Consider the following 25738-nt stretch of genomic DNA (forward strand, 5'->3'; position numbering starts at 1 on the left):
GTGGGTTTCCTTCTTTTTGCACCACCCTGGTACAATCCCATTCAAAATGGCGGTCGGATACGCTGCACCATTTTTATAAATTCAATTTACATCCCAATAGTTTCATCACCATTATAAATATGCACTTTCTTCCTGAACTTTATCCAATTTTTTATTCAAATACAATGTCTTGTAATCATTTACAATTTTGAAATTTCAACATCAATAGCAGAATTTGAACTGTATCGGGCTAGCATTCCTGCAGAGGGCGCTGTTGCAACACACAGCTGAAAAATACTGCTGATTCAAAACGCTATCAGCACTTCCTCAGCTAGCTATGCCATCAATGCATTGAGTAGTTACTTGTTACATAGACAAAAAAATGGAAGGCTTTTGTTTTCCGTAAGGATGGCATTTTTGAAGACACCGCATTATTTTTTCCCCATTTGTTGGCTTTGCTCAGTACGTCTGCTCGTCATCACAGTTTTCCGTCCAATGGCCAAAGACTGAAAAACAAATAGAAAAACCAAACATATCACCTTGAAATCCAGAGTTTTATTTCACTAGACATCTTCAAGCTGTTAACTATTAAAACTTATACATATTCATAAGCCAAAGTCAATTCTTTCATTGGTTGAAATTTTGATTTTGGTACTGACTTTGCAACAATAGCAATTGCTGGTTATTCTATGGAAACCATAGGAGGGATATCCACAGGAATTTTGTCAACTTTTTGATTATAACCTAAATATGTTTGTTGCCAAAAAGCGATAAACACCATTTTGTTGCCCTTTTGAAGCCTGCCCTCTCCTGGTTGTCCACAGTAAGTTTCGACAGCTTTTATGTAAGCACCGCAAAAAATGAAAGTCCACACTCAGTGGAGGGGTCATAACTTTGAATCTGATCATCTTATATGTCATAGACCTTTAGGGAAAGTTGTTGGCTACATTTTGATACCCCGTTTGCTACCAAAGACTTTAAATCGTCCAAGATTGACAACGATTTATGAAAAACGATGCAGCTTGAAAAGTTGCAAATCTAAAGAGTACGTGAGTGGAAAATGCCCAAAACGAATGGCAGGGAATACTGATCGTACAGTGCTTGCAAGCTCCCATGCAAGAAACAAAAAACGAGGAAATCCCAATCTTTACAAGACTTTGTACAGTGTTTTTCAATTTTTAATGGCATAAGTGTTAAGTGAAAAATGAGGAAAGCAGCTGATCCGAGGAAAAGTTGCATGCCTGATGGGAGCACACGAATTAAACTCCCCGCATTTTGTTCGGGCACTGTGCAGTCGTTAGGGGCCAATCACAGGCATGTGTGGTTACGCTAAGCAATATCTCCTCACGTAATGCATAATTTTTCATAAACTGTTGTCAATCTTGGACGATTTACAGTCTTTGGTAGCAAACGGGGTATCAAAATGTAGCTAACAACATTGCCCATAAAATAATAAAATAAATAATAAAATAATAAAAATAAAATAAATATATATAGCGCCTTTTTCCATAGGAAACAAAGCCGTGAGGGAGAATGCAACCAAAGACAGGTAACTGAAGTATATGAACATATGAGACCCATTATGTAGCACCTTTTGCTAGGTGCTGCGGCGCATATTGCAGCCACTGCCAGAAACACCGCGGCAAATCCCTTCTCTTAGCGATAAGTGTTACTGGGTTCTTTAACGTGCATTACACAACACACGGGACCTACGGCTTTACGTCCCATCCGAAGGACGAAGCAATAATGGTAAAGTGCCTTGCTCAAGAGCACAAGCACCATGTTCCCACGGTCAGGATTTGAGTCTTTGTACCACGGCACACAAGTCGAACACCGTAACCATTGGACCACTGTGCAACATTTTCACTTTTCTCAAATGGATCTATCGCGCGTTTTGGAAATACACTCTTCAAATACCACATTTTTTTAGTACAGAATTTGGTTGCATCATTGAGTTTCTGAAATATTTATATGTACGTGGTTTACCTTCGCATATATCACAGTACGCTCTGTCCTCAAGTCTGGAACCATGAAACTGGGACGGCGGCGGACTGTCTGAACTGGACTGTAGGGGGCAGTCTTCGGTGTCGTGGAGGTCAAACACGTCGCAGATGTCACAAAACAGTCGCGGCGGCGGCATTCTATTGGACAACTCAAGGCTGAAAACAAACAAAAAAAGTGTGTGAAAAATCAGTTTGGAAATTGGACAGGTCCAAATCAATAAAGGGGAGGGGCAGGTCTGAATCAATAAAGGGGAGGGGTTGGTCCAAATCAATAATGGGGAGGGACAGGTGCAAATCAACAAAGGGGAGGGGCGGGTCCAAATAAAAAAAGGGGAGGGACAGGTCCAAAGCAATAAAGGGGAGGGGCTGGTCCATATCAATAAAGGGAAGGGCTTGGTCCAAATCAATAAAGGGGAGGGGCTGGTCCAAATCAATAAAGGGGAGGGGCTGGTCCAAATCGATAAAGGGGAGGGACAGGTCCAAATCAATAAAGGGGAGGGACAGGTCCAAATCAATAAAGGGGAGGGGCAGGTCCAAAACCAATACAGGGGAGGGGCTGGTCCAAATCAATAAAGGGAAGGGGCTGGTCTAAACCAATACAGGTGAGGGGCAAGTCCAAATGAAAAGGAGGTAGGGCAGAAAAGGGAAATGGCATAAAGGTTTGGAAAAAGCAAAGACAAGTTCTAAATGGCAGAAAAAAGGGTAAGTTATTGTGAATAGATGTGGTTATGGAGAAGTAAAAATGGGAGGGGCTGCGAATGAGTTTCTCCAGGGGAGGGACTACGATTGCAAGGGGGAGGAAAATAGATCTTCCTGCTCACTCCATGTCGTCCAGTGATAGGTCATTATGGGCCCCGTTCATCCCTCCTTCCTCCATGATCTCTAGCCGTGCTCGGAGCTCGTCATTTTTCCGTTGGAGGTCGACAATGACGGAGTTGAGGAAGGTAACCTTTGGAGAAAAAAGAAATTCCCGAGGATGAGAATGCAGTTCCTTTTTTATCATAAGTCAGACACAAGTCAAATCCCACATCAAATCGAGTCAAATCCCAAGTCAAATCCCAAATCAAATTTCACATCAAATTTCAAGTCAAAAATCCCAATCAAAAAGCAGGTCAAATCACAGGTCAAATCCCAAGTCCAATCCCAAGTCAAATGACAAGTCACATCACAACTCCAATCACAAGCCAAATCCCACGCCAAATCTCAAGTCAAATCCCAAACAAATCCATGTCAAATCCCAGGTTCAGTCACAAGTCAAATCCCAATCAAATCCATGTCAATCCCAGGTTATAAATCACAATTCTAATCCCAATCAAATCCCATGTCAAATCCCAATCAAATCCATGTCAAACCCAGGTTAAACAACAAGTCAAATCCCAATCACATCCCATGTCAAACCACAAGTCAAATCCATGTCAATCCCAGGTTAAATCACCAGTCAAATCCCAATCAAACCCCATGTCAAATCCGTGTCAAATCCCAGGATAAACCACAAGTCAAACCACAAAACTTGTCAAATCACACCTCAATTCACAAGCCAAACGCCAAGTCAAATCAAATCCCAAGTCAAATCCCAAGTCAAATCCCAAGTCAAATCACAAGTAATAGGGAATGAGTGATGAATCTTGAGTGCCTTTGTCACAGTTCATTTGAATAGCTTGCTACAAGACTTGAGACTGGATGACTTGTAAAATGATGAATTGTTACTAATCTTTAAAGGGACACTAGGTCCTGGAACAGCCCAATTGGGCTACAAAACGTGCTTTGAACAAGATTATGTTAATCAGAAATAAAATTTAAAAGTAGGATATCAACAACCACACAACTATCCTATCAAAAACTGGGCGTTTTTGTGTTATTCCTGTATTATGCGTACGAGAACAAATTTCGGGGTCCACTTTTGCAACCCCATAAATTCGAGCTGTTTGGATGTTAGTTGTGATTTCATTTGTAAAGTGTTCACATTTTGTGGACGTTGAAGAAACCACTTTTTTTTGCATTGGTGATTGGTCACCGCTGTTCCCGAGACACACAACCTGTTTTATCGTACACTGAAAACGACACGAAAAACGTATTCGTACTCTGTCGTGTCCGATGTAAACAAGCGGGTTTTTTTCGGTAAGACATTAGGTTGGCTTCCTTTCAACCAGATGTTTGAAATAGGCTAAGTAAACAATCCAAAACATAAAATTTTCGGGTATTTCAGGACCTAGTGCCACTTTAAGATGCATTCTTATGAATCAGGACTTTATCCAAACTTTGTTGATAAGATAAGTGCGAGTGGTTGTAAAAATACCTGGCCCTCCGCCATCTCCCTCTCCTCCTGCAACTTAGCAAGAACCGGATCCCCTGAAATTAACCACAAACGGAGAAAATCTCTTCAAAACAATCCATTCTCATTAGAACAATGATTAAAGATAATTCATAAACACCTAAGACAGTTTACGCATTCTATTGGTCGAGAGCCTGTCACGTGGCCGGTCTTAAACGGATGATAAAGACATGGCTAGCTGGTCTTAAACACTTTTCCAGTGTCACATGAAATTTGGACTCCCATAAAATCCGGAGCCTTTTAACGTTTCATTGGTTGAACGTTCGAATTCCCCACGTATGCATGCGCAATGTACTACCAGTGAATCAGTATTTCATGTTCTGCAATTCACACTACACCAACCCAGCTGCGTTTTGCGCGACATTGCGCGTACACGCCAATGTCCTTATAATGTAACAAGTTGTGGAGGGGCATTTCATATTATAGTCAGAGGGGTGTTTCGTAAAACATGAAATAAAATTGCTGAACAAAATGGTTGGAAACGTCTAGTTTTTGACTTGTTTTGATTTCTGGACCGAAAAGTTTTTTTGGGGACCAAAAAGGTACTTATGAATGGGAATAAATATGTGTTCGGTCGGTATTAAACACTCTGTTTAAGACCGTTGGGAGTCTGGATGGGTGATAATTACCCTCAGCGTCGCCTCGGGTAATTATCACCCATCCAGACTCCCACCGGTCTTAAACCTGCGCAGCGTTTACAAGATATTTTTATCCGAAGTCGCCAACTGCGTACCTTTGGGACGCAGGTACTTCCCCCACTACGCAAGACCCTATCCACGTCAAAACAACAAAAAGCCACGTGCCAGACAGTGTCCAGGCATTTGCCAGACAGGGCACTTAAAAGATAATTGACTGGTGGCTGCGGTTTGCGGTTATGAAGGGAGATGGCTGTGTCAAGTTACAAGTGTTTGTATATGTTCAATGAGACTTGGCGGGAGGCCTGGTCCCAAGGTTGTTGACACGGCTCGGGTGAAACCCTGGCTGCAAAGTTCATTGAACCAGCTGATTTGGCATGGGTTGAATGAGGATCAGATGGAAGGTGAACGTCATTGGCCCTCACGTTTTAATATTTTAAAAAATTCGGTCACCTGCGTACCCGGGGTACGCAGGTCACTCCGCGCAGGGTTAAACAGAGTGTTATAATACCTCCTGAACACACATTTATTCCCTTAATATAGGCTAAAGCATCAAAGGAAAAAGACAGATTGAAATAGAAGCACCTCCTCCCGGATTTTGAAGGATCTGAGAGGGTAAGGGTTAGGGTTGTTCACCTACCGTCAACATCAACATCCCTGTTGGTCTGCTGGCTGGCTTGCGCTGCCTGCTGCTGAGCCTGCTGCAGCGCGACTTGTAAGTCACTGGCTTGATCTTCTAATCTTGTCTTCTCCTCCTCGAGTCTTTCCACTGAAGTCTTGTAGCTGCCTAGTAGTATCAGTTCTCCCTTTAGGCTGGTAATCTGAAGTTAAAAGGAGGAAAAAAGAGACAACTTTGTGAAGATTGATGGAGTTTTTGATGAAATGAATTCAGTAAGCTCGGGCTGTTCTTTTGCTAGATCAGTTTGATTTGATTAGAATTGATATGATTTCAAACAATATTATTTAACAATGACAATTTTAGCAGAATATGTAATAATAAGATGATGAAAGGGAAGCTGGCAGAAAGCCCAATCTTTGACTTGGCTAAGGTCTTTTAATTAAAATTTAATTCAATTTACTATAACCATCAAAACAACTTAGATTTACACATGAAATTATTAACCGAAGCAGTTTAAACACATACATAATATGCTTCAGTCTGTTTTCAACAATAATATTAAATCCAGTTGCAATTGCTCAAGAGATGAGGGTTTAAAATGGACCACGGAATAAAAGGCTTGCTCACCTCTTGATTCTGGTTTGCAATCTCCCGTTCTTTTTCGGTCACTAATGAGTTGGTGACGTCCAGTGTGTTCTGTATCGAGTCCCTCTCAGCCTCATATCCCATGGTCTCCGTCTCGTACCTAGCATCCGCAAAGACAAACATTCTCAATTTGCTAGTAGCCTGCGGGTCTAAGTTACATAACAAAATTGACCACTAGTCAACCAATGGTCTCCAATTGCACTCGCCCAGGTATTTAATACTGAGGGAAGATGTTGGAACTGCAAGTAAACAGAAGAACTATTACGACTCGGTTTCCATTTGTGGCATATTTGAAAATTTGTCATAAAAAAGCCATATCCTCTTTGAGTAATCCCCGTTTGCTATTTCCCAGGTTTGCAGCATTGCTAATGATGCTAGCATCGTGACTTTGGGCCTGATCCCTGGCTACATGGCGTATACGGCTTTATGGCTTCTAACTAGCCAGGCATGCAACTGGGGATTTGGAAAAAAATGAGGAAATTCCAAACCACGCAAGATTTTGTACAGTGTTTTTCAATTTGTAATGGCATTAACCCCATGCGTACGGGAAGCGGTCATGGCCGCGGCCGCTAATCCTCATTGGAATGCAGTTGCCAGCTGTGGTATGCCGTGGCACACAGCTAGTGGGTAGTTCCACAGCTGCTGCTTTTGTGCAGTCCCGCTACCACACAAAGGCTGTGCAGTCATGCGGGCCAAGGGCGGATCCAGGGGGGGGCCAAAGGGGGCCATGGCCCCCCCCCAAAACGAAACCAATTTTTTTTTTTTTTTTTTATGTGACATCGCAATAAAGGCAGGCAATGAGTACACCACCATCTTTTCCTCAAAAAACATTGGTTAAAGTGGTCAGAAATTGCCTCAGATCGCACCACAGAGCATCTAGAATCCAAAAAATTTTCGGGGCCCTTACGGGCCCCGAACCCCACGCCGTAATTTTTTTGACCCACTTTTTTGGGGGACCAAAATTTTTTTTGGCCCCCCCCAAAATTGTGTTCTGGATCCGCCCTTGATGCGGGCCACTTGCTCTATGTGTGGAGGAATGTCCCCATTACACCCCGTCCTTAAGGGGTTAATGAGAAGTGGAAAACGAGGAAATCAGTGAAACGAGGAATCATTTTACGCCAGACTAGCACCAACTGAAACGAGACATTGACAAGAATGGGGAACCGCCAACACAGGGTTGGATAGCTCAGTTGGTCGAGCACCGGAACGGCAATCCGGAGGTTGCAGGTTCAAATCCCACTCTACTCATTTTCTTTGTTCAACTTTAAAAAAGAAGAAGAAATTTTGAGTGAATACTCACTTCTCTTTCAGCTCCTGGAATTCTTTCAAAATCTTTGTGTGCTCTGCATCCAACTGTTGAAGAAGTTGAATAAAACATATTACAGTCAATGTCACAAAGTCTTATAACAACAAACGGGTGTTGTGCTTTGTTGGTTGCTGGCAAACAAAACAGCTTAACTTTGCATGTTTTTCTGCAACTTTCCTGCAGCCAATTTCACAAAGTGTGTGACTTACAACATGCATATGACTTACGCAACAAATCTGTTGCACAGCTGCGCAATAAACTTATAATCGATTTCATGAAACTTGGCGTAGCTGCACAACGTTATCTAAACATTTTGGACAAGGGTAATAACAGCACTTACAACAGCTGTTTGTGTATGATTTTGTTCTTTGTCCAAATTTCTTCGGAATTGCGCGGCAATTCTAAAAAACTCTGTCATGAGTTGAATAACAATTCATTTACATCAAACACAAAGCTGTGAGTGTCTTGTATCAACCTAGATATGTTGTGGAATAACAGGCTCCACGACGATCACGATTTGCTGGTTAAATAGGTCATTTTCAGTCAAAAGGCCACAACTTATGCCCCCTAATATGATTGCGCAAGTTACGCAATAATTTGTTGCGGACTTACGCACTATGAAACTTTCGTGAAATTGTCAGAACTGAAATGTTGCTCAACGTGAGCACACAATTGTGGTGCAAGTGGACGTATGCAATTGCTTAAAGCTATAGTCCATCATTTGCAGCCATCCGAAAAAGTAACTGGCGTATTATTGTTGAAAAACATACTTGGTTGAAAGATAGTAAGGCGACTAAACTCCCTGTGAAATTAATCTTTCTGGTAAGCTGTCATTTTGAAGTAATCAACGAAAGAAGGCCTTTCCAACGGTGCGTCTTAAGACGCACCGTAGGAAAATTTAAATTAGTAGTTCGTTTTGTTATTCGGCGCAGCGCGCGCAAGCATTGGCACGACACACGCGGTTGCTATAATTCGTCAGATCAGTGCGCGACACCGCGTATAGCTGCAATTCAAAACAATTCAAAACATGATTCAGCAACTTTTGATTTGAAAATGAGATCCTAGAATGCTGTTTTTCCCGGAATATACAGCTGAAGCTGAAGGTTAGTTGTTCAGTATCCTTCATTAGATTTTGAACACTTTTGTTGTTTCAAACGAACAAAATGCACAAATTACAAATGATGGACTATATCTTTAAAGTTCATGAAATTGGCCGCAGGATTTATATCAAGAGAAATTCCAAAATGGCGACAATTGTTGTGATTTCATTAACTAGCTGTGCGTGTACCTGTTGTTTAGATTGCCTTGCTTCCTGCAGAGATTCCAGTTCTTTCTTTAGTCTGGCGGCCTCGGCTTGCAACTGGTCGGCTTGGTGTTGTCTGGCATCGGACTCGCATCTGGCTTCAGCTCTAAAAAGGCAACAGTTTCATAGACGTAAATGTGACCGGCTCCACAAAAAAGGGTATTATGTCGCAAAAAATTGAAATCTAGGATAATGGTTGGAAAGCCCACAACGTAAGCTTTCATTTGGTATACAATAGAGCTCTATAGTCCCTCCCGTTCTGGAGATATGACGTATTTGCATATTAATTACTTCCTTGGAGTTCAAATTACACAACTGAGAAAACAGGCTTTGAAATAGATGACTTTGTTGTAAAACAACAGAGCGATGCACACAAAATCGTTGTTTTTCCCACTTTTTTCCACCAAAAATAACATTTCTGTGAATGAAACCTGAAACTGTAGGTATCAGAGATGTCATTCCTAACAAAAAATGAAAATCACAGTTTGACAAAATGTTCACCCGCTCAATGTTGAGCAGGCCATTTCACAATAATGCTCAGAGCGACTTAATACCCTTTTTTGTGGAGCTGGTCACAAATATTCATGAACACTAAGGCGACTTAGTCTCCGTGCCTTCAGATTGGTTACGCTATTTGAACCAGAATGTAAAATTGATTACCTAAAGCAGATGGAATTCAAAGCCATGCACTACAAAGTGATATTGACTGTACCACCCCAAACTGTCCAAACCGCTTTGCACTGTTTGGTTGTATTTGGGATCATCGTGGAATAGATATCTCTCAAATGACGTCACTGCAAACAGATTGTCACCTGCATCAGCAATTTGGGAGTCAATTTTTTGTGACAAGCATCGACTGTGCCGTATTTCGAAGAAATTTCAAGCAACATGCACGCGTTTAGAACATTTTGCACACTGCGTGCCCACGTATCCGATTGCGTTGAATGCGCACTTGTAATTTCCCTACAAAGATGGCTGTCTATGAGAGTGGTCTATACATAAAATGTAATACAATGTAATACAAGTATTCATGAGTTTCAACTCACAGTTGAGCCTGCAGCGAGCCCATATTGCTCTGCCCTTCCTCTGTGGCCTGCGTCAGCGACTCCAGCTGCTGTTTGTACGTGTCCACTTGTCTCCTCAGCCCTTCCACCTCGCCTTGTATCTCCGCTTGCCGCTGCTCTAAATCCCGAGCCTGGCTCTCCGCTGCGGTCTTAGCCAGCAAGACTTCTTCCTTCTCTTGGACAAGAGTCGAGTTTCTCTTCTCTGCGTTTGCCTTCTCCTTGAGTACAGTGTCTCTCTCCAAGACCACGGATTCCTTTTGTTTGCTGGTGGCTTCCTGTTCTTGCCTGAGGGCTTCTTGATTCTGTTGAAGGGCTTTCTGAGTCTGTTGAAGAGCTTCCTGAGTCCGTTGAAGGGCTTCCCGAGTCTGTTGAAGGGCTTCTCTGTCCTTCAGGAGAGCCTCTCTGTCCTGGACTGCAGATTGTTTCTCCTGAGCGAGGACGTCTTTCTCTCTAGTACGTGTCTCTAGTGTTGCCCTTAGCTTCTCTAGCTCTGTGCTCGTCTGTTACAATATCACAATAATTTGAGAAAATCTGGATTCGAACCATCAACTTCAGGAATACAAAACAGTTGCTCTTTCACTTTATCTATGGCCTATATCAGTGAACTCCCTATCTGTCGCTGTTTTGTTAACCTTTCTTTTTTAAACTTTTATAAACCCTCGGGAAAAAAGTATACGGATGAGGTGAACAAAGAAAAATAATAACAAAAATGCTATCTCAAAGGTTTTCGCCTTAAATCGGTAGGTACTTTTTCGAGTCATTGCAAATGATCCTTCGTGGTTTTTATGGCGAATGATCCTTCGTGGTTTAAGTGGCGAACAAAAACTGAGGATTTTCAGATCAACACTTAACCCTTTCTTTACCATGGGTGACTTTTGTCCACAAGAAGAACCCCCCCTGCTGGTTCCCATGGGCGACTTTAGTCGACCAGGAAACCACACACAGAACACCCTCAACACAGAAATATTACCTACTTTTCAGAAAGGCGGCATGTTGATGTGTTTGGCCGTCCATACAACAACCATATACCAGCTGAATGAGTGTTTTCGGATCGTTCTAGCGGTGTAGTTTATTCATAGTGTTGCCATTACAAAAAAAATGAGAAAAGTGCTTCAGAAGTATCCACCCACAAATTGAGGTATGGAGTGCCATTTGGTCATGTGGTGAAATGGCTTGCAGTTTGATAAATGGAACCAGATGAACAAACAGGCATAACTTTCTTATATTTACACATATGGACTTCATTTTTACATCACATACAAGAGTAAGGTTCAAGGAACAAACTTTACACACAACACCTATGATTTAAATCACTCCTTGGCAGTGAAAATCTGGGTTGAAAAAAGTGAGTTTTGGACTTGTGGTCATCTTGTTCACGCTCTAGTGATTTCCGCATGACTGAGCAAACAATTTGGTCCTGGGGAGAGCCTGGTCAATAAACAATGTGGTATTGAAAGGGTTAAAAAGAAAACAAAGCGTATGGCAGACCTGTTGGTTTGCGTCAGCCGTGTTCGTTTGTGCATCCTCAAGCTGCTTCTGTAATTGTGATTTCTCTGACTCTAGTTGGGACTTCTGCGACGTGATTTCCTCCAGACTCTGGTTCGCTGCCTCTCTAAGGAAGGAAGGTATCAATATCAGCATGACCATTTGTCATATAAACTTCGTGTCAATTCACTGTTGCCACACAGAAAAGCTGTTGCAGTGGTTGCAGTCATCGCTCCCATTTTAAATGTTGAACTTTTCGCATGCTTAAAGGGAATATACAACATTTGCTTTTGCTGCAATTTTAAAAAAATAAATGGATTTGGAGGATTAGTATGTTATAAAATATTGTTAAACTGACTTGTTTCATGTTTTGGGCTTGCAGATGCTGGAAAAACCAAGAAAACCTATCATGTTCTTGTAGTCTGATTCCCTGACCCCACTTAAGAAGAAACAAAGCAATTAATACACTTTGGGGAATTGTAAGGTCAGAGGATCAGTCTAGCAGGCTTGTACCCCTTCACAGGTGTGTGATCAATTGCAAAGAAAGTCAGAATAACTAAATATGAAAAATTAAGAACAGTTTTTGAAAAAAAGCCAGTTTTCTCCAATGCTGGTCGGCCGACCAGCGTTGGAAAAATACAGTTTTTCTTGAAAATGTCAGCCTATCAGGAGCCACGATTTTAAAGGATGCTTTAGACTGTCAGTCCCTAACAATTCAGTAAGGTATTTCGTGGTAATTTGATCATTTCGTTTTTTGATGTTTGCAAATGTTGTATTTTCCCTTTAATTCAAACTTCGAAACAGTTTGGAGCTGCAAGACTCTGGAACTCCTGTTTGAAACGGGCGCGATACTTTGAGTAATATCCCAGGAGTACTTGTGGATCCCAGGATACTGTAGTCCCATATGCAATGAGGCCAATGGTTTAGCGGTATGCATGTATGGGACAGACGCGCTACATTTCCTGTGCTCCAAGGACGCTAGTGGGATAACGAATTTATCTTCAAGCAAACTTGACACACAGTAAAGATGGAACACACAGTCGTGAATTTCTATACGCCCGAGGACAATGCTTTGTGTTTCCCTTTGTCCCTATAATATAACACTTTCCCACACACTAAGCACATAACCGTACGATCGAGGACCGTTTTTAACAAAAGACCCAACGCTCGTGGACTGAAAGGATCTTTTGTTCTCCGTTTGTGTGTCTGTCTTTTATAGTAAAGCCATACAAGTATGTACTCACGCATTGCACGCAAACTTTTCAATGGTTACCCTATTACACATGCGTGCAGTAGGAAAAGTGCGCGAATCTTAGAATAGCATGATCCGCAGAATGTGATATGGACCATGGTATTAGGTATATCACACAGTTGTTGCCATGGATCGACCAATCAGGTTCGATGTTTCAAGTCTGCTTGAAGATGTGATACTCACAGCTGTATTCTAAGTTGCCTGTTGTTCTCCTCGGCCGTCTTAGACTCCTCCTCCAGCCGCTGCAGCTGCTCCTGATGTTCAGCCCCTTCCCTCTTCGCTGCCTCGGCTACCTCGGTAGTCTTGCTCTCCAGCTTCATGGTCAGTTCTTGGCACTGGGCCAGAGCCTCCGTCCGTTCTCTCAGGGCGGTGTCGCGCTCTTGGGTGAGCCGGTCTAGGGTGGATTTGGAGTCCTCTAGGGCTTGCTGGAGCTAATTTGGGAAGAGGAACGCAGGGAGGGAAGGCAAAAGAAGACAAAAAAATGAACTGTAATACGGAGGCATCTTATGTGAAAAATGCAGCTTCAAGAACCAGCACCCGATTTCATGAAACTCATCGTAACTTACGATGCATCGCAGCGCTGCGACGCGTCTTATCCCTACGATGCTTCACAGCTGTGACATGTCCTGCGATTTATTTCACAAAACACGTCACAAGTGGACATGTCGTAGGTGTATTTATGGCACAACTCGTTGACTGTTTTATGTATTTAGTAGGCGTGCAGTCAATAGTCGTCTGATATTCAACAAAGAGTCGTTGGATTTCCTCTCGAAATTTTTTAAAACGTAAATCAAAATGGCGGACGTGTGATGCAATTTGACAGGAAAACAAGCTCTCAGTGGACTGTATAGCTATTTTGAAATTTCAACTGCAATCTGCCAGGTTAATTCATAATTATTCAGTGCATTTTCTATTTACAGCTTTACACACATTGTCTCAGTATTTTAGTCCCGTTTATGTATTTTGATGGCATAAAACTTGCTAAGAAAAGGATGCTTCTTATTTTGCAATGACCACTAGACACGTCGCAACTTGCGACGTGTTTCAAGCCGTTGTCAAGGAACTTACGACGCGTTCAACACATTGCAGGCTTCATGAAATGGATCATACGACGCGTCGCGAGTTGCGACGTGTTACACGTCGTAACTTGGGTTGTCCACGGATCACAAAAATGGTGTGCATTCTTTCAGCAAAACGAAAACAATTCACACACACCCTTATGTGATTTGTTATCGTTTTGCTGAAAGAACACTGAACTTTTTGTGATCCGTGGACAGAACCTTAAAACGGCGGTTGTGTTTAAAACTCCGTAACTTGAAAAGTACATGAGTGATTTGAATGATTCTTGTACTAAAAGAAAGCTTAAAAATCGAACTTCATATCCTAGATTTTGAAAGTGCTACATGCAGAACTTCACTAAAACAATGGTCCTGACATTTGGGTTTTTGCGGGTTTTTTTTTAAGCACAATCAATGTGTTTTTCCACTCACTTACAAATGTGTTAACCTTGCGCAGAGTGACCTGCTGCCCTTTGGGCCCCAGGTAACCGAAAGTTTTGAATAAAAAAAAATTTAGGGCCAATAACGTGCAACTCCTATCTAATCCTCATTCAACCCTTGCCAAATCAGCTGGTTCAATGAACTTTGCAGCCAGGGCTACACCCAGGCCGTGTCAACAAACTTTCGACCAGGCCTCCTGCCAAGTCTCATTGAAACATCAACAAAGACCTGTAACTTGACACAGCCATCTCCCTTCATAACTGCATACCACAGCCGCCAGTCAATTATCTTTCCAGCGCACCGTCTGGCAACTGTCTGGCACGTGGTTTTTTGTTGTATTGCTATGAATAGGGTCTTGCGTAGTGCGGGAAAGTACCTGCTGCCCAAAGGGCAGCAGTTGACGAGTTGTTGCACAGTTTTTTTGTAAACGCTGCGCAGGGTTGAGACAATACATCTTTAAATAAACTTAAGATTCCAGACCAGACTAAAACTGTTATATGTTGAAGTGCATGGACAGTACATCTTTACGCACAACGTTCCGAGCTTCTGATTTTCTTTCTCACCTCTGCCGTGGTCTGCCCCTCTTTCTCCAGTTGATCCTGCAGCAGTTTGTGTTTCCCCGAGGACTCGTCGTGGCGTAGACTCAGCTCAGCCTTGGCTAGCTGCAGCTGCTGCTTCTCAGCTAGACTCTGCTCCAGCTCCTCCTTCAGCTGGTCTCTCTCCTTGCTGGTCTGCTCAAGGCTGGACTCAACCTGGGTTTTATCCGTCTGCCGAGGGAGAAGGAATTGGATAAACAGTGGTCATCAATTAAGAAGGATATTTTAAAAGATATTAGCTCAGCAGCACATTTTATATGCTTGCAAAGGGCAATTTCTAAAGATTATGTAATACTTTATTTTGAATGAAACATGCACACAGACATGTACACGTTTGCGGGCGAAATCCTTGAAAATTAATTTCTCCCATTTAGAAGACCGTATCTTCATGCAACTTTCAGGGCTTGTTTCCCTAATAATGATCCAACTATGTGCTAAAACCGTTTTGATATAATCAGTACTTTTTGTTGAAAACCATGAACGTGAGTTTGGTCGGCAACAAAGTCCTAGTGCAAATTTTCCTTTGAGATAGTTCATGGTGTAAACACAAGTGTTTCCAACATCAGATTGAGCTGAAATTCAGAATTTACTTAGATGATAGTGTTCAACTACTCATGAAATACAGGGTGAGTCAAAAAAAGCAGAACCCAAACCCCCAAAAATGTATTTCATATTTAAAAAAATATGTAGCACCAAAAATAATAATGAATGGAAAGCCAATTTCAAAAGCTACTTTTAGATGAAAAAATTACTGAAATTGCTCAATCCGTTCAAAGAATACCACCATTTAAACGCAATGACCCTAAAACCTGTCTCGTCAAAAAAATCAATTTATTGTGTGTGTTAGCACACAATATTTTGATATTCATATTGAAACTTGGCGTAGTTGCACAATGTTTTAAATAATCTAAACAGCCTTTACAACGGCTGTTTGTGTATGATTTGCTTTGTTTGTGAAAAAGTCGTTGAATCACCCCCGCCTGCCATTTTGAAAAAAAATTTGTCCAACTTTCTTCGGAATCGTGTGGCAACTCTAAAAACTCTATCAAAAATAAACGAGCAATTCTTTTACTGCAAACACAAAGCTGTGTCTGTCTTGTATCAACCTTGATAAGTGCAATAACAAGCTCCACGACGATCATGATTTGCTTGTAAAATAGGTCAGTTTCAGTCGCCACGCCACAACTACCAGTACGCCACCTAAAATGATTGCGCAAGTTATGCCATTATTTGTTGCGCAGATCGTGGACTTGGCACTATGAAACTTTCGTGAAATTGGCATAACTTAAAGGTTGCACAACTTGCGCAACAGAGTGTGGCGCAAGTGGATTAAGTCTTGTGAAATTGGCTGCAGGGTTACCAGCACTTTATGAAAAGGATATTCCCTGAGTTTTCCTTTATAATTAGTTCCCTGAGAAATTTCCAAAAAATTCCATGAGAAATGGAATGAGGTTGCTGGGAAGTCAAGAGATGGTTGCAGCAAAGCAACTAAGATACTGCTAATACACTGGCAACTTGTTGACAAGCGATGGCCTCCCTTCTCCCCTTATAATTATATTACCAGTCAGTCAATGGACACATTTTGGACACAAGGTACAAATACGCCAGTCTGACGAACACCCTTCCCTTCTCTGTCATTGCCAAATTCCCTGATTTTTTTCCTGATTTTGGTGTTTTTCCCCCAAATTCCCTACGTTTTTTTCTGACTGGAAAACGGAAACTCATTTTCAAGGTTTTCCCAGATTTCCCGAGCATCTAGGACCCCTGTAACTCTAACCTCCCAGGCCCTTTTTTATAAGGTATATCCTGTTATCATGCAAAATCCTCCAACTCTCCTGGAGACAAATATAATCCTTGAGGCAAATATAGAAATTGTAATGTCTATGAACATTAAGGAAAGAAGGCAGGACCCGTTGCATCATGGAGGCATGTAAAGGGAAGAACATTTTGGCAAACTGGGAGAAAAATAGATGAAAACCCAACTTACTGTTAACTTCTCCACTTTGTGTTCCGCCTCCCTCAGTGAGTTCCTCAGTTTGTCAGCCTCCTCCCCTAACCTCTCAAACTCCGCTTTCTGTTTCTCAGCCGCTCCTCTGACCTCGGCCAGTTTGCTCTCGTGGCTCGCCGACAGCGACTGGACCTCCGCGGCGTGGGCCTCCTGCGACTGGCTAAGCTTGGCTTGGGCCGCCTCTACGCTCGCTTGCTGAGGTTTTTGTTTGTGACAGGGCAAAAAAACTGATGAGGAGGGGGACAGAGTGACAGAAAGGGCCGAGCAACTAAAACACGGAAAAAGTCGGAGATCTGATGGAGCAGGCGTAGTTGACGAGACAAGGGGGAGGGGGAGGGGGGAGTTAGTAGGGGTGGCAGAGGGGTCGATAGAAGGGGTAACGGAGAACATAAAGGGAGGGGAGGGTTTATGATGGGGACTGAAAGATGACAACAAAAATGGAATGTCTTCTTTTTTTTTAGCTCGGAAACAAATTGACATGTGAAAAACATTTGAAAAGGGATTTGCTTTTTTTTTCAAATTTCCAGCTTAGAAGATTAGAAATGTGAGCTAGAACAATCTTAAGATAAATTATCTGTGTTTTTTAAAACTACTTCTTACAAGTTGGCAAAGGAATTTGCTTTTATTCAAATTTCCAGCTTGGAAGATAGAAATGTGAGCTGGAATGTTCAAAGCTTATTTTAAAGGCTACTTTTAAATTTTTTTTTACAGTTTTGGAAGTAAAATTTGGTCGAATTAGAATTTGCTACGATGCTAAAATGGATGAAACCATTGTGCACGTGACGGGAAAAAAATGGCGCCTTTAAAACTGATGAAAATAGAAATGACCCTAGTTTATCCGACACAAAAATGTTATACGTATCGTACATATTTACAAATTTGGCAAAATTAAATGGCATCCTCAAGATGTAATTTCAATATTTTTTATTTTCGATAAACATTCAACATATTTCGGCAGAAAAATTAAAAGACGAATAATCTTTAAACTTATCAGGCAATGTTGTACACTGCATTATCTTTCAATTAGTTCGAAACAGCCATGCAGTGAGTTTAGAGAAACACCCGACAGCATGTTAGTTTAAAATCATGGAAATAAATCTGAACTGCTTTTGATTCTCATTAACGTGAAAGATTACTTCAACTTTGGTCCGCAAACTTCAAAAAGCAATACAAAACGGCTAAGTTAATATTGGTTAATACCTGAAACCAACGGCATACTTAAGTTAAAATGCGTAAGGAATCACTTTGAATTGCTTAAAAAGTAAACTTTTGCGTTTTAAGACTTGTACCCTCAATAATTTCTTTTTATACTCAAAAAGAGAATTCTTCAATACAAATTTTGCTGGATTTTGTTTTGCTTAGTTTATTGCACTTTTTTTTCGTGGAATTCGGGCAGGGGTGGAGAAACAAAACACACACACACACACGCAACATTGAATAAAAACAGGCAAAATAAACAAAGGCAATGGCACGCCCGATCGATTTTAATCGTCGGGCGTGAAAAATAAAAGCGGCAGTGGCAGCGTTGCTATGTAACACAACTTACGAATTAACTAAAGAAAAAAATAAACTAAGGCAAAACTAAAATCAAAACAATGAGATCTAGGCATGAGGGGGGTGGGGCGGGTTACTGCATCACCTAGGAGAAGAAAGGAAGGGGGTCAAACTGTCAGAAAAAGGGGTGCAAACTTTTTTTTTTGGCAAAAAATGTGGAGCTAGTTTTCGATAAATAGATATGATAGCATTGACTTGCCAACCGATTAGAATGATTTGAAACATGATGGAGATCTTTCAATAGCAAAAGACGAGATGTATGTAAGCAAAAGGGATTAAAGAAAAATATTTTGAAAAGGAGGCGTTCTGGTAAAATGAGACAGAACTGTGCAGATGTCAAAATGAGGGTTTGCAGGTATTAGGAAAGAGAATCAAATTCTCCTTACAATACTGTTTGTTGTGCTTCAATCGGACATTCTGTTGATAAGTTATAGCTGTGTAAAGTTTGCATTTATCAACATGTCAAGACAGTATATGTAATACTGGGGAAAAAGCCTTTAAAGTTTTGAGTTTTGTAATTGTGAAAATGAAAGATGCCAGTTGTTTTTCCAAAAAAAACACACCTTTGTTCCACAATTTTTATACTTTTTCTTGAAAACATGTGCAATAGACATATCAAAGAATACAAATATCAATCACTCTGAAAATCAAACAAAAATCACCCTCGTTAAACTTTTCGCATTTTTCTCCACTATGGCCTGTACCCAGTTCCTTCTTATTCAGACAGAACGCCTAACAAAATATGCAAAATCTTTAATATATCAGCACGTGATTATTAAACTTCAGAGTCACGGAACACTGCAATTTTTGCCTTAGCATTGTGACAAGTTCCTTTCCAAAAAAAGGCCACATTTTTTAACAAAAAAGCCCTGTTGTTGGACAGGCGTACTTGTACCTCAGCATGAGCTTCAAGTTGAAAAAACATGTCCTTGTATATATATTTTGAGCTTGCTGAAAAATCCTGCAACTTACTATCTCTTAGATAAGATTTTGCTAAAAACAGAAAAATCATTTTCTCAATACAACCATCGAGAAAAAAGTGGAAACTTTATCGCACTCTTCATACAATCAGACAAGAATGCTGTCAAAAATCATCTGACTAGCACCCCTTGAACAAGGATAATGACAAATTGGAGAACCACCAACATGGGCTGGATAGCTCAGTTGGTAGAGCACCGGAACGGCAATCCGGAGGTCGCCGGTTCAACCCCGCTCCAGTCAATTTCTTTGTTCAACTTTGAAAAAATAAATAAAAAATTGGTGTACGTGCTTGAAACTAACAAACCCACAAAACTGAAACTGACCCCCTCCTTTTTTTTCCTTAAAATTCAACAATTTGGAACAAAAAAACTGGCACAAAATTGAAGCGTGTCAGGAAAAGGTTGGCAAGCCAATAGCGCAGTATTGAGCATTCGGATAATATAATAAGTGTTTTCTAGCAATGCACACTACAGTACAGTGAAAGTGTCTTGTGAAAATTTATGCAAAACAGAAACGACCAAAAAAAAAAATAATAATACACAATGCTTCACAGGATATGCAGAGTGCATGCACATTCTCATGCTGAACCTTTTGACTTTTTGTGGGCAAAGAATTATTTTTAGAATATATCTCTGAATACAGTTGGCATTTGGCCAAGCCACAATTCAACTGGATTTTTTTCCTGGCACCAAAGATACTTGCAATAGTCAAAACAAATCTTTCATTTCAGTATTTCATTTATTTTCAAGAAAAAGCTTTTGTTATTAAACTGTTTCCCTTCTTTGTGACTCCCTTTGCTTTATTTTTTATAGCATTTTGTTTAAAGTAAGGAACTTACAGCCTGAAATACCTAATCGAAAGACATAACTGACAAGCACAGTAGAACGCCATGGTCCAGCGATTACGGTGTTTGACTCATGTACAATGGTGCGTGGGTTTGAACTGTACCAGGAACATGGTGTTTGTACCCTTGGGTAAGACACTTAACTACAATTGCCTCTCTCCACCCAGGAGTATAAATGGGTACCCTTAAGGGTCGAGGACTGATTGAGCGCTGATATCGGTTGCCGCGTGGTCCCATGACCTGATGAACGGGGTAATAATTGTAAAGCGCTTTGAGATTGTTGATATGATGAAAAGCGCTATATAAGCACAATTATTATTTTGATTATTATTATTTATTATACTTTTATTATTTTGATTATTATTATTTATTATACTTTTATTATTTTGATTATTATTATTTATTGTACTTTTATATCAAGGGCAAAAAGTCTCAACTTCTTCATTATCATGGTAGTCTCTGCCCAAGACTTTTTTTTTTTAATCAGGTGGTATGTGACGAGCACAGTAAAGCTGTCTACAAGATAAATTCAATCCAGTCTTAAGAACATTGGCAGAGCTATCCAGGAAAATTCCACGCATACCTGAAGCACATGCAATAGCATGAATACGGTGGCATAAGATAATGCTCTGCATTCCCGGCTAGCACTGCCAAAATTCCCAAGTCTGGATTTTATTAATCTTGTTAATTGATAGCGACCTCAAAAGCCGCAGTAACTTTATCAGGGGAACAAAAAACAATACCCAGTCTTGGGCGAAGACTAGTATGACAGCCAAGTCCTGCTGAAAAGCAGGAAACAATCTGGATCGTGACTTAATCCGGGAAAAATCTCTACTGCGATTAGAATGAGGAAATCGAGTCAATGAATAAGCCCTTGAGTAGCCCCTTTAATCCATTCCCAAAGCCAACATTTCCTCTTCGGATTTGATTGCAGGGGAACGACGCGTTGATGCTGACGAAAGAGGATGTGGTTCAGATTAAAGAGGACATCTAATTTGGAAGATTATTATGTTCATGCGTTAAAGGGCCTATGCCATTTGATTTTTCCAATGCTACTGGTATCCTTGAAAATGTATCTCTGAAGGCTCTGGGGTAGTATTAGGGTTAATACAGGGGGAGTCAAAAATAACAAAACCCAAATGTCGGGACCATTGTTTTAGTGAAGTTCTGCATGTAGCACTTTCAAAATTTAGGATACAAAAGCCCAATTCATAAGCTTTCTTTTAGTACAGGAATCATTCCAATCACTCATGTACTTTTCAAGTTACGGAATTTTAAACACAACCACTGTTTTAAAGTTCTGTCCACGGATCACAAGAAGGGAAAGTGTTCTTTCAGCAAAACGACAAAAAATCACATAGGGATGTGTGTGAAATGTTTTTGTTTTGCTGAAAGAACGCAGAACTTTAAAACGGTGGTTGGGTTTAAAAATCCGTATTATTTGGAAAGCACATGAGCGATTTGAATGATTCTTGTACTAAAAGAAAGTTTATGAATTGGGCTTTCATATGCTAGATTTTGAAAGTGCTACGTGCACAACTTCAATTAAACAATAATCCTGACATTTGGGTTTCGCTTTTTTTGACTCACCCTGTATTTAAAAAGCTTGTCTTGTATTTTTTCTAGATAAAAAATCTAGACCAACTACATGTACATGTTGATGTACATGTACAACATCTTCACATATATAAAACATTAAAAGGTAGATCACGTATAAAACATTAAAAGGTAGATAGCTAGTATAGGTTTCGTCTCTTTATCCAGGGTGCATCACAAACATGAAGAGGTGGCAATGACAAAATATAATCATGCTGTAGTGCAAACTAGTGTTGGGGTTTAAATTCAGATTTTTCAAAATTCGGTTTGAATTCCACTATTCGGTTTCTATTTTGGAAACCAGATATTCGAAATCAACCTAACAAAAAAAAAGCCTTCCATTTTTGTGTGACACAGGCTAAAGAAAACAACAGGAACATCCCCCAATTTGCTCCATGGTCTCTGATTGTAACTACACTTGCTAGTGGTCTTCTTGGTATATGAATAGCCTGCCCATTCGACTTATCAGTGAGTTCCTACCCATTTTTGTCAACATTACAGCTCTGGAGTGTTTTTGTCGAGGCCCAGTGGTCACTGAATCCTGCAAACTATACCCGGTCATTGGGAGGGCATTGCATGCGGCACCTCACTCGTCACTTTTTGTTGGCATGACTGTGAGTTGGATGGGAACTTCCAGTGAAATCAGATAACCGTTATTCGGTTTGAAATAAATTAGGATAACCGAATTTTGAAATCTCTGATTTCTCCCAACACTTGTGCAAATTAGTAGGATCTCATGCTAACATGCGCAAATTAGTGGGCAGAGAATGATACAAGATAGAGGTCACCAGCGGAAAGAGGGGCGGGGTTAAGATGAAGGGGTGGGGAGGGGGTGGGGAGGGGTGGGGGAGTGGACTAATCACGAATCATTGGGAAATGGGCTTGGGGTTATGCAGTACAAGTCTATCTTCAAAATTGGGGCCAATACGGGCGATTCCCAATAAAGGATGGGCATAAAGAGATTTCCAAGGAGAATCAATTTTTCAACTTCAAGGTCGACAAAACATGGCAGACTTGCTGTGATTTGAACAAATCTCAGTAGACAACTTGAGGAATTTTTGAAAGATCGGGGCATAACATTCTGCCGCCTGACAAAAAAACATCATAAAAAAAGGAAAGAAAAAATCTAACTATACTTTTACGAAACTACAAACAAACTAACAATTTTACATGTCCCATACCAAACAGCGAATTTGTCGACCGTCTCCCACAAAATGTGAAATTTGCGGAAAAATTGACTCTCCGTGGAAACGTCTTGGTGCCGCACTGCATTGGGAATCGTCCTTATATTTCACAACTAGCAAAAGTTGTGCTCATTTTTGTAGTTGAGTCAATCACAAATCCGTTAAAAGTCTGGACAAAGGTACATCTGATTCGATTCATTTCTACAAAATGCATCATGCTGGAAGACCATACTTAACAGGAGCACAAGATATACATGTCAACAGTCAGCAAAGCGGCTTTAAGGCCTATGCATACCAAGCACAAACGGATAAAATGAAGAGAATTGGATGTAAGGCCCTGTCTGAATCACATGGCTGTGGCTAGTAACAACACGTGAGTCTATGAGAAGTGGCTGCAGCCATTAGCCAGCGGCTTTCACAGCTTGCGCGTGTCATTCCCGGACGTAGCCACGTGATGCAGGCCCGGCTGATCCAAACGCCCAAGTACGCAGTATGCACAAGAAGCATTCATGCCCAAGTTGAACAACAAAGATGCTGAATACGGGTGTAACAATACCAATGGAGCGATTCACTGAGCTTGCTCCACGGCACCTTGACCAATCACGGCCGTGATAAATATGTGCACGTGCGTATGACGCGCGCAGCTGGAACGTGTAATGTTGCATTGGAGAGGCATTAGCGACGTATATACCGTCCCTGGTTTGACCGATCACGGCCGTGATTAATGCGTGCACGTGCGTATGACGCGCGTAGCTGGAACGTGCAATGTGGCATTGGAGAGGCATTAGCGACGTATATACCGTCCCTGGTTTGACTGATCACGGCCGTGATTAATACGTGCATGTGCGTATGACGCGCGCAGCTGGAACGTGCAATGTGGCATTGGAGAGGCATTAGCGACGTATATACCGTCCCTGGTTTGACCGATCACGGCCGTGATTAATGCGTGCACGTGCGTATGACGCGCGCAGCTGGAATGTGTAATGTGGCATTGGAGAGGCATTAGCGACGTATATACCGTCCCTGGTTTGACCGATCACGGCCGTGATAAATGCGTGCACGTGCGTATGACGCGGGCAGTTGGAACGTGCAATGTGGCATTGGAGAGGCATTAGCGACGTATACCGTCCCTGGTTTCACGAAGGGACAGGCATGTCAATTCTGATGTTCCAGCTGCGCGCGTCATACGCACATGCACGTACGTATGACGCGCGCAGCTGGAACGTGTAATGTGGCATTGGAGAGGCATTAGCGACGTATATACCGTCCCTAGTTTGACCGATCACGGCCGTGATTAATGCGTGCACGTGCGTATGATGCGCGTAGCTGGAACGTGCAATGTGGCATTGGAGAGGCATTAGCGACGTATATACCGTCCCTGGTTTGACTGATCACGGCCGTGATTAATACGTGCATGTGCGTATGACGCGCACAGCTGGAACGTGCAATGTGGCATTGGAGAGGCATTAGCGACGTATATACTGTCCCTGGTTTGACCGATCACGGCCGTGATTAATGCGTGCACGTGCGTATGACGCGCGCAGCTGGAACGTGTAATGTGGCATTGGAGAGGCATTAGCGACGTATATACCGTCCCTGGTTTGACCGATCACGGCCGTGATAAATGCGTGCACGTGCGTATGACGCGCAGTTGGAACGTGCCATGTGGCATTGGAGAGGCATTAGCGACGTATACCGTCCCTGGTTTCACGAAGGGACAGGCATGTCAATTCTGATGAAAAACATGTTGCGAGATAATCGCAAGAGAAGTTATCTTATTTCAGAATTGAAAAATGTACCACAATGCGTCTACTCTCTGCAGAAAATAAAAATCCAAAATGATTCTAAGGCCAAAAAAAAAGTCTCCGGTTTCTGGTATGGAGCTTGCCCAAAAAGTGGTGCGGCGACGCGGCTTTTGTTTTTTTTTTACCTCATTTTTTTGCTTCAAATCATTGAAATGTCGGCTGATGACTGCAAATGGTGCCCGACTAAACTTAGTGCAAATAGATGGGAGTCCAGAGAGGCCACATAAAGCTTATTCTCGACCATAACCCAATCTAAAAACACGTTAAAATTGTGCAGCAGCAGGATTCCTGTCAAACCAGTGAGTTTGGCGGTTTTGAGACATCATCTTTCATTGAAAAAAAAACTTTTTCATTTTGCTGACGCGCATGGCTACGGCGGTGACGCGCGCATACCAGAAACCGGAGACTTTTTTTTTTGGCCTAAGAGAGCTTAACTTTCTATTTAACACTCCCCTGAAGACGGTCAGAGCATACTGACTGGAATGTCGAGTTTATACCTCTGGTTCTTTTCAGAACCATTCTCTTAGTTGAGAAATTATTCGCACATGGTGTTTCCGCAAACCTTTCATTATTTATGCGGTTAATTTGCAAAAAATTGTCAGCCAAGATGCCCGTCTCTTTGTGAATATGAAAATTCCGGTTCAGCTACTTTTACAATCTACTGTGCAGTGTGTTTTGCCATAGGAAGAGGGTGCGCGCGTCTGAAATGTATCAAAGATGTTCGTCACTGAGTTTACGGGCTCCGTGCACAAGTACCCCCTCAACGGTACGAAAGGGAGAGTTGGGGAGAACACTGGGAGAGACATTACAACGCATTGCTGACGACGCCTGACCCTCACGAGATGACGTTACGGCTCTGTGAACATTCGCATCTGAACTGGCCGAGTATACTTCGCGTCATGCACGCGTGAACCAGTACGCGTACGCGGTGTGTCCCCCGCTGAAGCTCTTAGTATCGGTCAAAAAGCGCCCTCTATTGCTTACGCATTGGCCCATTCATAACCACATAATACAGGTGTTTGTATCGTACGCTGTTCATGCAATCATT

The 25738-nt window shown here is 41.6% G+C and overlaps 1 protein-coding gene across 6 annotated transcripts in view; it reads right to left on the reverse strand.

Annotated features, from left to right (window-relative positions):
• Positions 1–420: 420 nt before the first annotated feature.
• LOC119726130 (CAP-Gly domain-containing linker protein 1-like) overlaps positions 421–25738 on the reverse strand; it is an 89149-nt gene continuing 63831 nt past the window's right edge. For all 6 annotated transcript variants that reach the window (XM_038197743.1, XM_038197748.1, XM_038197746.1 and 3 more), the window contains 13 exons: positions 16706–16921; positions 14686–14889; positions 12807–13054; positions 11375–11498; positions 9869–10386; positions 8808–8928; positions 7514–7566; positions 6196–6313; positions 5590–5770; positions 4279–4331; positions 2804–2931; positions 1966–2138; positions 421–485 (listed from right to left, as the gene is read on the reverse strand). In XM_038197743.1, coding sequence (XP_038053671.1) covers positions 439–485; positions 1966–2138; positions 2804–2931; positions 4279–4331; positions 5590–5770; positions 6196–6313; positions 7514–7566; positions 8808–8928; positions 9869–10386; positions 11375–11498; positions 12807–13054; positions 14686–14889; positions 16706–16921 — 2184 coding nt within the window. In that variant the 3' untranslated portion in view covers positions 421–438. The remainder of the gene's footprint in view (positions 486–1965; positions 2139–2803; positions 2932–4278; positions 4332–5589; positions 5771–6195; positions 6314–7513; positions 7567–8807; positions 8929–9868; positions 10387–11374; positions 11499–12806; positions 13055–14685; positions 14890–16705; positions 16922–25738) is intronic.

Source organism: Patiria miniata, unplaced genomic scaffold, assembly GCF_015706575.1.
Source record: "Patiria miniata isolate m_02_andy unplaced genomic scaffold, ASM1570657v1 HiC_scaffold_2, whole genome shotgun sequence".
In the NCBI taxonomy this organism is placed as follows: domain Eukaryota; kingdom Metazoa; phylum Echinodermata; class Asteroidea; order Valvatida; family Asterinidae; genus Patiria; species Patiria miniata.